At 46.1% G+C, this 17,033-nt stretch overlaps 1 protein-coding gene across 2 annotated transcripts; it reads right to left on the minus strand.

Moving 5' to 3' along the window:
* Nucleotides 1-1,099: 1,099 nt before the first annotated feature.
* Nucleotides 1,100-16,303, minus strand: vps54 (VPS54 subunit of GARP complex). Of its 2 annotated transcripts, none has more exons than XM_076048781.1 (23): nt 16,125-16,303; nt 14,332-14,497; nt 13,346-13,587; nt 12,677-12,761; nt 12,350-12,384; nt 10,848-10,979; nt 10,371-10,756; nt 9,569-9,695; nt 8,690-8,797; nt 8,506-8,561; nt 7,960-8,056; nt 7,523-7,863; nt 7,193-7,322; nt 5,722-5,903; nt 5,173-5,285; nt 5,019-5,082; nt 4,635-4,740; nt 4,430-4,517; nt 3,597-3,718; nt 3,408-3,488; nt 3,172-3,279; nt 2,973-3,067; nt 1,100-2,534 (listed from the first exon to the last, which is right to left on the minus strand). In XM_076048781.1, the coding sequence occupies exons 2-23, from the start codon at nt 14,465-14,467 to the stop codon at nt 2,429-2,431; spliced, it is 2,940 nt and encodes a 979-aa protein (XP_075904896.1). In that variant the 5' UTR covers nt 14,468-14,497; nt 16,125-16,303; the 3' UTR covers nt 1,100-2,428. The 2 variants fall into 2 exon arrangements, with proteins under 2 accessions (XP_075904896.1, XP_075904895.1); XM_076048780.1 differs by having other exon boundaries at nt 5,722-5,906.
* Between the last annotated feature and the right edge of the window lie 730 nt (nt 16,304-17,033).

Below are 17,033 nucleotides of genomic sequence, written 5' to 3' on the forward strand. Positions count from 1 at the left end.
AGTAGGAAGTGACTAAATGTCAACAAACCTTAAATCCAGTTTATCATAATATATTTACAATCTGCCCCAAAACCAAACATTGCCTACTTCCTGTCAGGAGTTTGTTCCCACCTCCAAAGAGCTGACACAAATACGAAGTGGCTTTGAAGTCAAGTCAGTTCACCAATTAAGCAAAAACTCCTGGACAGTCGTCAAGTGGGCAAAATGCGGTTTAAGAAAATGAGGGCGAGTTTTCGATGATTAAAGTTTGAATTAACGTTCAGCCCAGTAAACAGACGGGAGTCACTTCATCATCCGGTTTTCACTCACATTAAGATTGAAGGATCGTCAGACATGCAGCCCCAAAGCACACACGTCCGTAGGAGCATGTTTCAACACATTTTTAACCCGGTTCTTCTAGTTCAGCAGAGTCTGCTGGTGCTAGGCCAGGCTAGTGCAAGTCAATGGTTCCTGCTAAAAAAAAAAAACCAACATGTTATGGTTAGATTTGGATTGGGGATAGGGGTCCCCCCCCCCCCCCCCCCCCGGATTTTGGGCGTTTAGATTTTTGAAACTATCGTAGAACATTCATTGGACTGGGTTTTGGGTCGATGTGGGACTTTTCATTTTTTGATCCCCGTATAAAAAACAAAAACAGACAGTGCTATGACTTTAATCACTCTAAGAATTTGTACGCTAGCATCGAATTTCATGCTAAACTATCATAGAACAATCATCTGAATCTCTCTTTTTATTCTCCCCCCCCCCCCAAAAAAAAAAAAAAAAAAACTTAAACTATTTGCTCATTTAAATTCTTGACCTTGATCAATAATCACTTCTTTACATGAAGTACTGCTTCCTCAAGGAATATTTGTCAAAATTTGAATTTTGGAAAAGTAGGATGTGACAAAATGCCAACGAAACTGAAATCCTGTTAATCAGATAATATTTACAATCCTCTCCAAAATCAAACACCACCTACTTCCTCTCTGGAGTTCTTCCATCCCATCTCATCCAGAATAATGGAGATGGAACTTCACTTGTGGAGTCAAAAATTCACCACAAAATCATCAACAACATTCATCATCATCATCCAGCCCAGAAAATGGACAGACAGGAGTCACTCCAAAATCCTGTTTTTATTCACATTAAGATTGAAGGATCGTCAAACATGCAGCCCCAAGACACACACACACACACACACACACACACACACACACACACACACACACACACACACACACACACACACACACACACACACACACACACACACACACACACAGGTATGGTAGGCACACTGAAGTCAGAGAGCTCAGACGTGACAGGGTTTGTTTGTTTTTTTTTATCTGATTTGGAGGCACTTCTGAAGCAGACAGACAGAGACGGCGGCCCAGTTGCCTTTTTCTTTCTTGTTCTGACAGAAAGCTGTGGTCACGTGACACCCTGGGGTCAAAGGGCTTTAAGGTGCCAGCACCTTGAACTCAAGAGAACTAATTCCTGCAGCAACAAACAGCAGCCGCCAGCTCAAGACGGAGCGGAACAGAAAATCTGACGGCCTAAAAGAGATTAATCTGTGGGAGGATTGATTGTTGAGGTCAAGAGAAAAAAAAAAATCAACTGATCTGTAGGAAAAGTGTTAGAAAAAAATCTGTTTTTATTCTTCATTTATTAAAGGTGAGGTCAGATTTTCTGCTCCGTTCAGCGACACAAGAAACAAAAATTTCAAGCAGATTCCATCAAAACTTTCAAGAGGAGTTTCAAGTTTACATATTCATGCATTGTAAGATTTCTTTTGATCATCATCATCATTATTATCATCAATGGGGGGAGAAAAAAATGTGCAGTGAGTTTGATTTCAAAAACTCAGAAGTCGTCCCGTTTTACTTTGGTGATGAAACAGGAAGTAGCCAACAAACAGGGTGTGTCAGGCTTCCCCTGGGTCTTAAAGAGAGCTGTTCCTCCAAGATATTTAAGGTTTATGGATATAAAAATTGATTGAAGGAGTTACTGACGAGGTTTGAGAAGGAAACCTGTAGAATCCTCTGAGCACAGGAAGAAGCTGAGGTAAAAAAAAAAAAAAAAAAATCAAACAGAAATCCCAACATCCTAAAAAAAGAAAAAAAAAGAAAAAGAAAGCCAAAGAGTCGGCCACAGTGTTGAATGTTACCGGATAAATAAATTACCCAAAGACCTCTGATTCCACTTTCTTTACACCACCCACTAAAACAGCCCCCCAATAATTTACTAGTGTTTCAGCTGAATTGCACACAATGAGACAGCAGGTGGCAGCACTTGTCCAAGGATCGCTTCATGCCTTGCTCCAAGACAGTCTTTCAGAGGGGCGGAACTGGCCCCAGGCCCCTCCTCCACCCAGCTGCTGCTGCTGCTCCTCTTCTTCCTCTCGGAAGGTTTCTATTTGTTGTTTTTGGTCCCCAGTCGGCCTCCATCACCTCTTCTGCTCCCAGATCTCGGCCATGTTCAAGTCCAGCCGCTCCAGGCTCTTCAGCACCTGGACGTTCTCCGTGTAGAAGGCCACGTCCACCACCACCAGCCTGCCAACAGACAGACAGACAGACAGACAGACAATCACTCAGTCAGACAGGCACTCGGTCAGTCAGACAGTCAGTAAGTTAGTCAGACACACAGACAGTCACCCAGTTAGTCAGTCAGTCAGTAAGTCAGACAGACAGACAGACAGTCACTCGGTCAGTCAGTCAGTCTGTCAGACAATCCGTCAGTTAGACAGATAGACAGTCAGTCAGACAGTCACTCTGTCAGTCAGTCAGTCAGTCAGTCAGTCAGACACACAGTCAGTCAGTCAGTCGATAAGTCAGCCGGACATTCAGTCAGTCAGTCAATAAGTCAGCCGGACATTCAGTCAGTCAGTCAATAAGTCAGCCGGACATTCAGTCAGTCAGTCAATAAGTCAGCCAGACAGTCAGTCAGACATTCAGTCAGTCAGACAGTTTCACAGCCTGGTTCTTCCTCACCCGTGCTGAGGTCCGCCGTCATTGACGACGCCCAGTCGCGCCAGCTGCCTCTTCAGGTGCATCTTGAAGCTGGCGTTGATCCTCAGGAACAACATCTGGGAGCGAAGGGAGGCCAAAACAAACAACAAACACACACATACACACATACGAGTCAGACCGGAAGTGACTTGGAGAGCGGAGACCAACTGCTGGTGCTCACCTGCGTCTGCTCCTCGGGCAGAAGCTCGTGGATGGCTTCGTGCATCTTGGTCATCTGCTTGCAGACGTGCCTGAAGCAGCCCGACGGCATCGGCGCCTTCACTTCATACTGAGAGGGGGGGGGGGACAAAGTCCCTTCGGTCACATGACGCACAAAATCTGCAGCAGCACCAGACTGTCTGTATCGGTCTGTCACCAGCAGCCACTAGAGGGCGTTTGTTTTTTCTGCACCCTCACCTTGGACAGAGACTTCTCGAACATGCTGTCCATGATGGCCACCAGCTTGGCAGAGATCTCGGCCACGTGGTCGTTGTAGTCCTGCAGACACACAAGCGACAGTTTGAGCGACGCGTCAGTCAAAGCAGCAGGGGGGATGGGGGGGGGGGGGGGGGGCATGCCACTCAACACCAGCAATGCGTTGGTCACCTTGGTGATGTGGTCGAAGTGCCGCAGGGCGCTGAACTGTTTGGGCTGCAGTTTGTTCTCGAAGTGAGCTCTGATGACGGGAATGTAGTGAACCACCAGCTGCAGGCAGCGCGAGGCCAAGGCTGCGCACACAAACACACACACACGCACACACACGTTAGGGCTGCGAATCTTTGGGTGTCCCACGATTCCATTCAATTTTGTTTGGATTATCGATTTTTTTGATTCAAAATAGATTTTTTTTCAGATTGAAAACGATTCTCTACTCATTCAAAGCGTAGGATTTCAGCAGGTTCTACGCCAGTCTGGTGACATGAAAGCAGAGCCATGGATTTTTGTAAAACGCTTTTATAATTGTGGAGGACAATGTTTCAATCAACTGATTGTAATAAGGTAAACAAACAAATGTAAATCCAGGACGACAATTCGCTGTCTGACTCGACCAAAAACGTTTCAACCTCTGACTGAATCTGAGGCTCAGTTGCTTCTCACTCAGGAACCAGAACAATAAATTACAGCAATAAAACTTCTGTGACTGTAACATCAATAGAGTACAATTGGTAGGCTTAGGCTATTCCTATGGCAGCCCAGAAGGCACATACACATTGCCGGGAGCGAGGGGGGGGGGGGGGAGAATCTATTTTTGTTTCGAAAATGAGAATCGATACTGAATCGAACGACGTGAGAATCGTGATTTGAATTCAAATCGATTTTTTCCCCCCACATCCCTTACAGACGTTGACAAGGGCTTTAACAACACAATTGCAGCAACTGCAATCAGAGTAAATTGTGTGTGTGTGTGTGTGTGTTGTGTGCACCGTGCGTGGTCGTACCGAGGTTTTTGGTTGTGATGGTCTTGAGGCCGACCACCTGCAGAGCTCCGGCGCCCAGGACCAGCTGGCAGCTCCGCGAGTTGAAGTGCTGCAGGAGCAAAAAAACAGGTTTGAGCATGACGAAATTAAAAAAAAGAAGAAAAAAAAGAAAAGACAATTAAAAGCAAGAGACGTGGGCGAGTGAGGGGGCGGAGCCACAGCCCACCTTCAGCAGGTCCGACAGACGCGTCAGCATGTCGGTGGCGATGGATGGGATGTCGTTGACGCACTGGCAGTATTCCAGAAAGATCCGGATGAGCAGCAAGACCGTCCTGAGGAGAGAGACAGAGAGAGACACAGATAGAGAGAGAGGGAGAGAGAGAGAGAGAGAGAGAGAGAGAGAGAGAGAGAGAGAGAGAGAGACAGATAGCCAGAGCGAGAGTGAGAGAGAGAGAGAGAGAGAGAGAGACAGATAGCCAGAGCGAGAGTGAGAGCGAGAGAGAGAGAGAGAGAGAGAGACAGATAGCGAGAGCGAGAGTGAGAGCGAGAGAGAGGGTGAGGCTCGGACACTCGCTCGCTCGCTTGCTCTCTCCGAGTCCGAGACACTGACCCCACCACAGCGTATTTCTGCCCGTTGACCAGCAGGAACTCAGCGGGTTTCTTCTCATCTGGACCTGCAAACAAGGAGGAGGGAAAAACACCATCAGCTAGAACAGGTGGAGTAAACAGGATCTGCGCTCCGTCCGTGAACCGACGGACGATACCTGGGATTTTGCGCTCGGGCAACGAGATCCTGCCGTTGGCGATGGACTCGACCAGATCCTGGAACTCTGCGGGAACCTCGGCCTGCTTCCAGCGCTCGTTGTCCAGGAGGAGGCTGCAGGACGGACAGACAGACATCAGGACACACACAGACTGGGATCCTGCAGCAGCTGCCGCCAGCAGGAGGCGCCAGCGAGGCAGAGAGCACGTAGCACGCAGCGGTGCCACATCCCATCATGCCTCGGTAGCTCACGCGACGCATCGGAACGTATCAGCCAATCAGAGCGAGCTAAGACACACCACGAGAGGCGGGAATAAAACTCTTTGAGAGACTTTCTGGTCATTATCGAGATTAAAAGTCCATGACAGGATGTTCCATATTTTTTTCTTACGGGAAAAATGCTTTTTGGGTCGTATTCTTGCAATACCACGGGTGGCCACTGGGTGGGGGAAAAAAAAAATCAGGCGTGCCAGCAGAGCAGCAGCAGCGGCGGCGGCAGTGCAACTGCGTCCAGCTCTTACAGTAAATAAACGTGCGGAGGGCAACGCACCTGAGCTTGGTCTTGCGCTCCTCGTGGAAGCGGTGCACGAAGCGGTTGGCCTGGCTCTGCAGCGCCCCCCGCAGGGAGACGCTGCGCCTGCCGCACAGCTCCTCTGTGTCGCGGGCAAAAGCCTCCACCGCCTGCGACAGGGCGACAAACTCGGCCGAGGTGAGACGCTCCAGTGAGCCGTCCTGCTGGAGAACACACACACACACACACACACACACACACACACACACACACACACACACACACACACACACACACACACACACACACACACACACACACACACACACACTTCAGGCAACGGCTGGATGGAAGCTGAAGGTGGAAAATGTGTTTGCACTTTGAGCGACATGAACGCTGACGACGGCACTAAAGCACTAAAAAGCGACAACAAAAAGTAAAAGTTTTGTTGCTTGCTGCACTTTTCACTGCTGTGCTGAAACACCTTTCGTCACGGAGGTCGTCCCTCTGTGATGTCACAGAGGGAGGAGGCTCTGTTATCCACGGGAGGCTGTAAACCAGGGGTGTAAAACTTTAAAACGCGGACAAAGTTGCTGGCTGACAGTAGCTGTGTGCGCAAAAACTGCTAATGGGAACACCTAAATTAAAAAAAAAAACTCTCAAATATGGCAAAAAGGCTTTTTACGCTCTCATGAGGTGGTTTTTCAGACGTATCGATATTGAGGTGTATCGCAAACGTGTCACGGAAACACTTTTTCCGCATTTGTACGTCACCGGAAGTGACATCGCCGGTCACGTGGCCAGTTCACTTCAAGTACAAATGGTGCGTTACGTTTCGACGGAGGAGGAAACGGATTATTTAAAAGGAATCAAAGAGAAAAATGTAACAACCATTCTTGACGGGGGAAAAAACGTAAACAAACGATCGCAAACGTAATTCTCGTAAATCTCGAGGGACGAGATCTTACGAGAAAAACCTCCCGCGACACGAGATTTGACAAGAATTACGGCTATGCGCTTCACACTAGTCAATGGAAACACCTGCAAATCGCAATTGTACTTTGTCGAAATTTTTGAAATATCACTTTTATTTTGCAAAAAACTGTTATGGAAATGCAACTATTGAGTGGGGGGAAAAAAAATCTTCCTCCAGATAAAACTGAGCCTTTTCATTGAACCCAAACAAATTTCACTTTAACCTGAATATGTAACAAGTAAAGCTTAGTACTACAAAATACCACATGCAAAATTGAATTTCAATTAAAAAAATAAATAAAAAAATCATCAAAATAAATAAACTATAAATAAAGATCGTATCTATTTGCAGCCTTCTGATTACCACCATAATACCAGCAGAGCATTCTGGGATTTGTATTATTAGCGGTATATATGTTTTGTATATGTGTTTGTAGCGGGTTTGTGTTGCCTCGCAGGCCAAATATAACTACACTGCGGGCCAACTTTGGCCCGCGGGCCAGAGTTTGACACCTATGCTGTAAACAGTGGGCACCTTGGCTCTGGCCGTCAGGACCTTGACGCAGCGGTCGTGGCTGATGTCGGAGGCCGAGAACAGCAGCTCCTTGAGGTTGTTGACGATCCTGTGGAGCTCCAGGTCAGAGGGCATCGTGCTCTCGCCAGACCTGAGGACACACACACACACACACACACACACACACACACACACACACACACACACACACACACACACACACACACACACACACACACACACACACACAATTCAGGCAACGGCTGGATGGAAGCTGAAGGTGGAAAATGTGTTACTTTGAGCGACATGAACGCTGACGACGCCGATGCGTGTTTGGTGTTGAGCCCCTACATGAAGCCGCTGACGGACGTCTCAAAGGCAGCGGAGGGGGCGGAGTCAGCAGAGGGGTCGGAGTCAGCGGCGCTTGGCTGGACCCTGGTGCCGACGGCGATGCTCTGATCCAGGACCTGCTGCTGCTGCTGCTGCTGCTGCGCCTCGTTCAGAGCGTCGCTGATGAACAGCCCCTCGTGGGTGAGGTAGGCCAGCTCCGCCTCCCCCTGCAGCAGCGACGGGGAGGAGTCCTGCACCGAACACGCAGCTGCCGCCGCCGCTGCCGCCACTTCCTGGAGCCGGTTCCTCTGGTTGGAAGCCAGAACCTCCAGCACCACGTTACTGATCACGCTTACAGTGGCCTGGAGGGAGGGAGAGAGACGCCTTGATGAAGCCGTGTGTGTGTGTGTGTGTGTGTGTGTGTGAGTGTCTGTGTGTGTGTGTTTGTGTCTGCTTACCTTGATTCTCTTCAGGAAGAGCAGGAAACACTCAAAGACGTTCTGCAGCAGCTCGAACCACTGAGGGAACGTCATGACTCGCATCTGGTCAGCCAGTCTGGACACACACACACACACACACACACACACACACACACACACACACACACACACACACACACACACACACACACACACACACACACACACACACACACACACACACACACACACACAGTCACTTTCATGACTTAACATTGTTTCCAGCAAACAATCCTTTGAGCAAATTCACAGTTTCTGTCTTAGTTACGCTGCTGATCATGCAGGACGTCAAATATTTTCAGACTTAAATGGATAAAAAAAACAAAAATGTTTTTTTTCCATCTCTTGAGCAAATGTTCAAAATTTCCCTTGGCAACGCCGTTGAACAACCACCAGGAAGTTGCAGCGCCCTCCCCGAGTACTTCATGTGCATAATTCCTGTTGAACAAAGACTCCTTGAACAGACAGCGCAGTGACTCCGCCCACAAATTCCAGGAACCAAATGTCAGGACACATTCAACTCACTTGGTGACGACTTCAGTGTCGATCTCTTCGATGTTCACAACACTGTCAGCCACACACTGCAAACACAGGCGCAACGTTAACTCGCCGCTTTGCCACTGAAGAAAATCACTGTGTGTGTGTGTGTGTGTGTGTGTGTGTGTGTGTGTGTGTGTGTGTGTGTGTGTGCGTGTGCGTGCGGTCCAACCTGAGCGACGATGGCCTTCGCCGACACGATCATCTCGTCGCTGTAAATGTCCACAAAGTCCAACTTCTTCTGCCGCAGCAGCCCGAACACCAGCGACTCCAGGCGCTCCTGCAGGGTGCGCACACTTGAATTACTTGACAATGAAAACAAGGAAAGCAAAAAAAAAAATCTCAACAAAACAAACAAACAAAAAAGGAAACTCTCACAGTGATTATAACGCTAAACAATTTCTCAGTTCTTGGCATTTGAACTTGCTTATATTCTCAAATACTTTTTCGGGAATAAAATCACTTTAAATGTTGTGCGATTTTGCAAAGACAAAAAAAACTACACATTGATGAGATTTAGAGCTCAGAAACGGGAAGGAACAAAGAATTCCCTTATTCCTTTAAAAAAAAAAAAAAAGAAAAGTAAAGAAAAAAAAATCACAGGCCAACAGTGATTGGAGGAATTTCAACCCTTTGGAAATCATCTCCCAATCACAGCAGCCTTGTGGTGGTAAAGTCCGCATTTTCATGCTCGAGGCTGATTGGCCAATCACAGGCCGTCGTGCGAGGATGGATTCCAATGATCTGGCTGGAGCGAGTGTGCGTGTGTGTGTGTGCATGCGTGCGTGCATGCGTGCGTCACCTTCCGTGAGGCAGTGTCTGTTTCGTGAACCTGTGATGAACACACAAACCATCACAGAGTGGACACTAATTTTTTTCTGACTTTGGATTTGGGTGGGTGTGAGGATAAAAAAAAATATACATGTGTGTATATATACTGTACATTACACATTGCACTACATACATATATACATTATATTCCCCTACAGCTTCTGCATGAAAGTCAAATCAACAGGGGATCACTGTGAACTATGTGTTGCTGTTCTCTGACCTTCTCCAGGACCAGCGGCTCCTCCCTCAGGCTGCGGCTCAGGTCACTGCGGGCGTACATGGTGAAGTCCTCCACTATCATCTTGTCGATGAGCTTCTCCAACTCGCACAGCTGAGAGCCCAGGTGTCTGCAGGGGAACAGACGATGCCAATTGCGTTGAAATAACATACACCGCGTTGTTGTTTTTTTGGTTTTATATGCGTGCTGTATTTTACTGTGAATCGTCACCGAGACGTATTGGCTTTGACCACGGTTCAGTTAAACTGTAAAATAAATTAGAGCAGCTTTCCCTTCAAACGTTAAACTAGAATGAACAAAATCAAGGTACAATTTTAATACCTCTGTCGAACCTTTATTTAACTCGACAGGGGACGAAGAGCAAACTCTTATTTTCAGTAATGGCCGAACATACCTGCATTTGGTATTATCATACCAAATGCAAACAGCTTGATTGATTGTTGTTACGATTACGATTATCATCATTTCACAAGGCAACACGTGAGACAGTTCTGTTTGGACAGACAAAAAGGGTTTTGTTTTCCTTCAAAGGTTTATTGTGTGGAATATTTGGAGATTTGGAAGAAATAACTGCGACATCAAGTGGCTACGTTTTAGATTGCAGCATCTCTGCCAAGCCAAATATTACACACTGGACATTAAATAAATGCGACTCTGTGGATTATCGTGCGGCGTTGCAATCCTCGCTTGAACCTGCCAAGCGCTGGACGCTCGGCTGCCAGACGCGGCTGGTGGAACAGAAGGTGCTTTCAAAGGTGCAGGAGGACGACAGCGGCCTGCTCACCTGAAGCTGAGGATGCCCTGCAGCTCCTGCTGCAGCACCTCCTTGGTGGTGGAAATGAGCTCCAGCGCGCCGACGAACTCGGAGGTGGAGAGCAGCAGCTGCACGGTGGGCTGCGTCTGGTGCACCGCCGCCATCAGCTTCAGCTTGTTGTGCAGCTTCACGCAGTTGTTGCGCGTCAGCGAGGCGCGCAGCGCCCGCAGTGGCCCCTGGCACACCACGCGGTCGATGTGTGCGGTGCGGTCGCGCAGCACGGCCACGGCGCGCTGCGTCTCCCGCAGCCGGTCCTGCAGCTCGTGCTGCGACGACATGGCGTGGAAGAAGGCCTCAGAGCGCAGCGAGATCTGCCGGGCGATGCTCACCTCCACCACGTCCAGGTAGTGGCTCAGCTGGGCGGAGGAGGAGACACGGAGGCAGGCGGGTTAGCGTGAGAACGTGTGTGTGGGTGATCAAGGTGTGTGTGTGTGTATTTGTGTCCACCTTCTCCTGCAGAAGCCTGGATGAGGCCACGTCTCGGCTGCTCTTCCCTCCGGCGCTGTTGAAGTGTGACCACGGCAGGACGGAGTTGAAGGTGGTCGGGTCCTCCAGGGCGAAGTCGGGCCTCATGAAGATCTGCAGGCACACACACACACACACACACACACACACACACACACACACACACACACACACACACACACACACACACACACACACACACACACACACACACACACACACACACACACACACAGGTTTGAGATGATGAAAACCAGAAAAAAGAAAGACCTCTGACTGTCCTCTCAAAGAATCTGAGAGAGAGAGAGAAAGAGAATATACATATATATATATGTATATACATATATATATATGTATATATATATATATATATATATATATACATATATATATATTTATATATATGTATATATATATATATATATATATATATATATATATATATATATATATATATATATATATACATATATATATATACATATACATATATACATATACATATATACATATATATATATACATATACATATATATATACATATATATATACATATACATATATATATACATATACATATACATATATATATATATATATATATATATATACACATACATATACATATATATATATACATATACATATACACACATATATATACATATATACACATACACATATATACACATATATATATATACATATATACATATATACACATACACATATATACACATATATACATATACACATACATACATATACATACACATATATACATACACATATATATATAGCGCTAATGCATTCATCGCGATGAGTTGAATACAATCCATAATGAGTGAATTGTTTTTAATCGCATTTCAAACGTAAGGCCGGGTTCACACTGGAACACGCACATGAAAGAGAGCGACAGAGTGGGCTGGCTATGGGGCGGGGGTGGGGTTTGGGTGTCGAAACACAAACAGACAAGGAAAAAGCGAGAGAGAGCGGCAGAGAGGAGTTGTTGTCAAGTCAAGATGGACGGGAAAAAAAATATTGCTCTGAATGGGAGTAAACAGCAGCTGAGCAGAAGCGCTTGTCGACCGTCTGGTGTGAACAGGAGGGCTGCGGCTCGCGCCAATGTGAACCCACTGTAAGGCTTTTTGTCCCTTTTACTAACCCGTAGTCGGCCCCTCTCTATACTTTAATTTATGGTGTTAAAACTGCCAAAATAACTGAACTAAATAATTTTACACATGCAATTCAAACCGCGATTAAGCGCAGTTAACTATGAAAAATTCTGTGATTAATCGCGATTAAAAATTAATTGTTTGAGAACCCGTAGTGTGCGTGTGTGTGTGTGTGTGTGTATGTGTATGTGTGTGTACATATATATAAATATATATATATATATATATATATATATATATATATATATATATATATATATATATATATATATATATATAAACCGAGGTGGGAGGGGCGAAGCCGTTACCTTGGGAACTTGTTCCAGTTCAGCTCTGGATTTATCTGCAGGAAAGACGAGAAGCTCTGGATCAATAACGCCTCTTTCCTACAATTTCCTTCTAATAGGCATAACTATTTCTTTCTTTTTTGTTATACATGTTTGTATATTTTACAATGAGGAGCAAATAAGTATGAGGGTTTGGTTCTTTGGGGTATAATGAGGGGAAAGAACAGGGGAACAGTGAAAGACTTTCGGGGAAGCTACACACACATGGACACTTTAACAGTAGCAGGGCAGAGACGGCAGACGTTTGATCAGCTGATGGATCAGCAGCAGGTTGGTGGTGGCGGTTACCGTGGTTGGCAGCGGCGCTGGACGAGGCGTCAGCATCGTCTTTGATGGGACAGATTGTCTTACAACGCTCGTGGATTCGTTCCTTCTACGAAAAAAATAAAAAGAATGATAAAAGCTCAGTGTGGCACTAGAGGCAAAAACAATGATGTTTAAAGGAGCAACAAAGACATGGATACAGAAACACAATCGGGGAAGGGAAGTGTCACAAAGTTTCTTGCTGTGAGAGTTTGTTTTTTTTAGACCATCTGTCGCTGTCAAAGAAATAACACCTGAAACAGGAAGTGAGAACCAGAAAAGGCTAAAAGAAAAAAAAAGAAAAAAAAGGGCTGAGTCATGGTGCTGCTGGAGCGCCACTTAGTTTCAGAGTCGTCACAACTGAAATTAAAAATTTAAATAAAATAAAAAGAGAAATAGTGCAGCACTTTGTTCTCCTCTCACGATGTCAAGACACTGATTTTCCTGCTGAGCCACATCACAGTGTGGACTGAAAACCGTAGCATGGAGCGACCCAGTGATGTCACCAGTCAGCTGTGTCGCAAACTGCTGGAGGTGCTTTCTTTGGTTCCATCAAGAACAAAACAAAACACTCTGAGGCCCAGAAAAGCTTTCAGTTCCCACACGCGTGTCCGTGTGCGTGTGCGTGTGCGTGTGCGTGTGCGCGCACGCTACCTGGGCCATCTCCTGCAGGTACGGCCCAAAGTGCTCCCTGGTGACGTTGGGCAGGCAGAAGGACGGCATCACCTCCGTCTCGGCGAAGTCCAGCCCCCACGTCTTGGTGAAGAAGTCGGACTCGCGCTTGGCGAGCCGCGGGTCGTTTAGCGCCGCCGGCAGGTTGACCTTGGAGCTGAACACCGTCCACCTGTCGTGCTCGGCCACCACCGAGGGGCCGTCGCACAGAGCCCGCCTATCGCCTGGGGGAGGGTGAGGGGAGAGGGGGGGGGGATCGGGTCGGCGTTGAGAAAATGTGACGGTTCAGGAAACACACAAAAAAATAAATATTCGGTACACTTTTTTCTGGTACCGTCAGAAGCACATATGCAACTTTTCCGTCAGCCAGCTGTGTCGATTCCTGGCGAAACTGAAGGGGGCAGTATACGCGTGTGAACAGCGCAGAGCAGTCAGTGCAGTTTTTGAAACGTTCGTGATTGGGCGTCATGTCATAAATCCGATCAATGGCGACTCGTTCAGAAAATTCAAGGTGAGTGAGTTTCCGTTTACCATCACTGTGTGTCACGTTACGTTTACCCGAATATGCACACGTTCCATCATTAGGGCTTGACAGTCAGCTGGGGCGCAGCTGCGCAGGCTTCTTCTCTGTCTCTCAGTCGCTCCCTCATGTTTAATAGAGATTTAACGTAATGTAGCCATACCACCTATGTCATTATGCATAAGGTGACACGATGGGATGCTGTCTGACAGTCTCTTACTTTATGTTTGAAACAGTTTCCAAATAAAGTAGTGAATTTAAAAGTACACGGGTTCTGTTTTTTGGGTTTTTTTTAAATCATGGTATCGAATTAGTATCGAGAGTCGTGGAAATTCAAAGGCATCGGTATCGACTACTGCAATTCTGGTATCGTGACAACCCTAGTGGCGTCAGCCTGGCGGAGGGGTGAGGTCAGGACCTGGCGGGGGGAGGCTAGCACGGCACCCACCTGTGGGCTCCTTGGGACAGACGTCAGGCAGCGACCGGACGGGGCGGCGGCGAGGCGGGGAGAGATCCTGCTCCTTGTGAAAAAACCCGCCTCTGCCTCGGTGAGGCCGCGGAGAGGAGCCGTGGCTGGAGGCCATGGCATCGGGACCGGCCTCCCAGGAGGCTAGCTGCAGGCAGAGAGACAGCGACGGGAAGAAAGAGAGGAAGAGAGAGAGAACACTGGAGTGAGACGCAAGGATATCAACACAAGACGAGATGAAACGGTCCCACTCTACAGTTCTAAATGTGGACTTGTGCGCTGATAAAAATAGTCACCCTGAATTCGGTCACTCCTCTGTTATTTTACTCTTGAGCTGGGTTGCGGGTCACGGGTCACGTGACACACACACACACACACACACACACACACACACACACACACACACACACACACACACACACACACACACACACACACACACACACACACACACACCACTATACAGGAAGTGAATAGTGCAGAGGAAGATTGTTTTGTTTTTTTGTTTTTTTAAATCATCACAAATGTTTCCTGTCAGTTGCAAACAGGGTTATTTTTACCATTGATATTTTCCAAATGGTGTCAGTTTTCATTGTGATGTATGATCTGTTCTTTTTTTTTTCTTAAAATTAAACTAATTTACGATCCACAACCCTTAAAAGATGTTGGCCTGATTCGTCTCCATCGCGCTCACAAAAGACGTTTGCGCCGCAGGGTGCAGATTTGATAGGCATGAAACAGAGACGTGTCACTGTGATGAGTGTGTAATCTGACAGCCCCAATCCTTCGCAGCTAATCCCATCGTAGTGATGAGAGAATTACTGCCATGGTCTTCAGCTTCATCATCAATGGAATAATTTCAAGAAGTGCAGACGTGTCCAGGGGTAAAAATAGAAACAGCTGATAAACTTGTTTTGCTTCTTCAAAAATAAACAGGACACTCATCTCCCAGTGATCACTCAGCGAAACACAAAATCATTGATTCCCCCCCCAAATCAATAAAATGAATAACACAACCTGGTTGGTTTCGGCGTAATCTAGGTTATTTGCCAAGATTAAATCAGATTTATGAGATAATTCAGATGATTCCACTGGTTCACGATTGCAGTGAATAACATTTTCACGAAAGACAAATGACTCCGCATTGGTGAGAACGCAACAAAAACACTACAACGTTGGCTACGACTATCTTCATGGGAAGCCCTACACATTCGTATTTAGAATAGACACATTTTATTGTCTGTACGCAAGCAACTGAAAGTGTCTTTTGACGGACTCACACAACGCACAACACACCGCACCAGAGCATCCAGACAACGCTGACAGCTAAACGATCCGAGGTTGAGTCTGGGGCAGCATAAACTGCAGTGTAACACGCAATAACTGACTTTCACAACAACAACAGCCTTATATAAAAACAGCGGACACATCTTCCTGATTAACACCTAAACATCAAAAATACACGTCTTGGTAATGCTGCTGCCGACACCGGTCAGGTGTACCGGAAGCTGGCCAGTCGGTTTCATGTCAGCAGCCTCAGCATCAGTCCCAGCAGTTCGGCAGCGCCTTATTCGCTGATCTGACGGTTCGACAGATTAAAAACACACCGGCTGACGGGTCAGGGCTCCGAGCACCGGCGGCCTCTGCTAAAAAGCTAATGCTAAAGCTAAATGTTGTCAAGGGGCGCTTACACGTAGACCGCTAGCGTGCTAGATTAGCTTAGGGCTCCGTGAAATCACAGAAGTTACGCGCGAGAAGCTCCGTGACGTCCGTACCTGTCGTGTGAAGCACCGCGGCCGGCGTTTCCCCTATGGACCATCACGGGAAGACCGGAGGAAGTAGGAGCAAAACAACAGGACGCACCGCAGCGGGTTTCACCATTACATCGACCATCATGCACCGCGGGAGGAAGGGAAGCAGCGAAGCAACTGCCCGTCCGCCTCTTCTTCTTCTTCTTCTTCTTCTTCTTCTTCTTCTTCTTTTTCAGTAACCTTGTGGAGCACTACTGCCACCCAGTGAATTTAGCTAGTTAGCTTGTAGCCACACGTAGCTATGTACTCTTGAGGAGTGTGGTTCAAATGAATGGTAAATGAATCAAAATCAGGAAATTAACAGAAATACAAAAACATTTCTGTTAATTTCCTGATTTTGATTTTTTTTTTAAATTCTTTTTGATTTTTTTTGTCCATTGTGTAACGAAATTTAAAAAAAAAAAAAACATATTGAAACGATGCATACAACTTTAAGGGAACAAAATGTATGTGTATACATTTATTTATGTATAGTTATGGGGAAATTATTCAGGTTGCTGGTTTGACCTGAGTGTAAATTTAATAGTGTCTCTGAGAGCCATTAACATTTAACGAGTAACAGGAATTATTACAAATCGTTGAATGAGACAATACATGGAAAGTTCCGTACCACCAGGGTAGGGAGGGTTGAGGGAAAAAAAAACAAAATACTTGATTTCAGTCATTTGTTTTTGGATAAAATTAATAAAGATAAACATTGTATGCTTAAGTTTTTTTTCTTTATATATATATATATATATATATATATATATATATATATATATATATATATATACATATATATATAAACAACACATCAACTAATCGATTGGTTTAAATCCATGGCAGAAATCGAAATTAATACAAGTCAATCTGTTTATACAACGTTTATAA

The sequence above is a fragment of the Nelusetta ayraudi genome, unplaced genomic scaffold (genome assembly GCF_046127955.1).
Source record: "Nelusetta ayraudi isolate G7.1 ecotype Tasmania unplaced genomic scaffold, CSIRO-AGI_Nayr_v1 ptg000109l, whole genome shotgun sequence".
Classification (NCBI taxonomy): Eukaryota; Metazoa; Chordata; class Actinopteri; order Tetraodontiformes; family Monacanthidae; genus Nelusetta; species Nelusetta ayraudi.

Coding starts and splice junctions, on each gene's coding strand:
- vps54 (XM_076048780.1), bottom strand. CDS start 14,467: ATGGCCTCCAGCCACGGCTCCTCTCCGCGGCCTCACCGAGGCAGAGGC. Junction 7,864..7,959: donor TCTTCCTGAAGAGAATCAAG/GTAAGCAGACAC, acceptor CCCTCCCTCCAG/GCCACTGTAAGCGTGATCAG. Junction 2,535..2,972: donor GACGGCGGACCTCAGCACGG/GTGAGGAAGAAC, acceptor GTCTGTTGGCAG/GCTGGTGGTGGTGGACGTGG.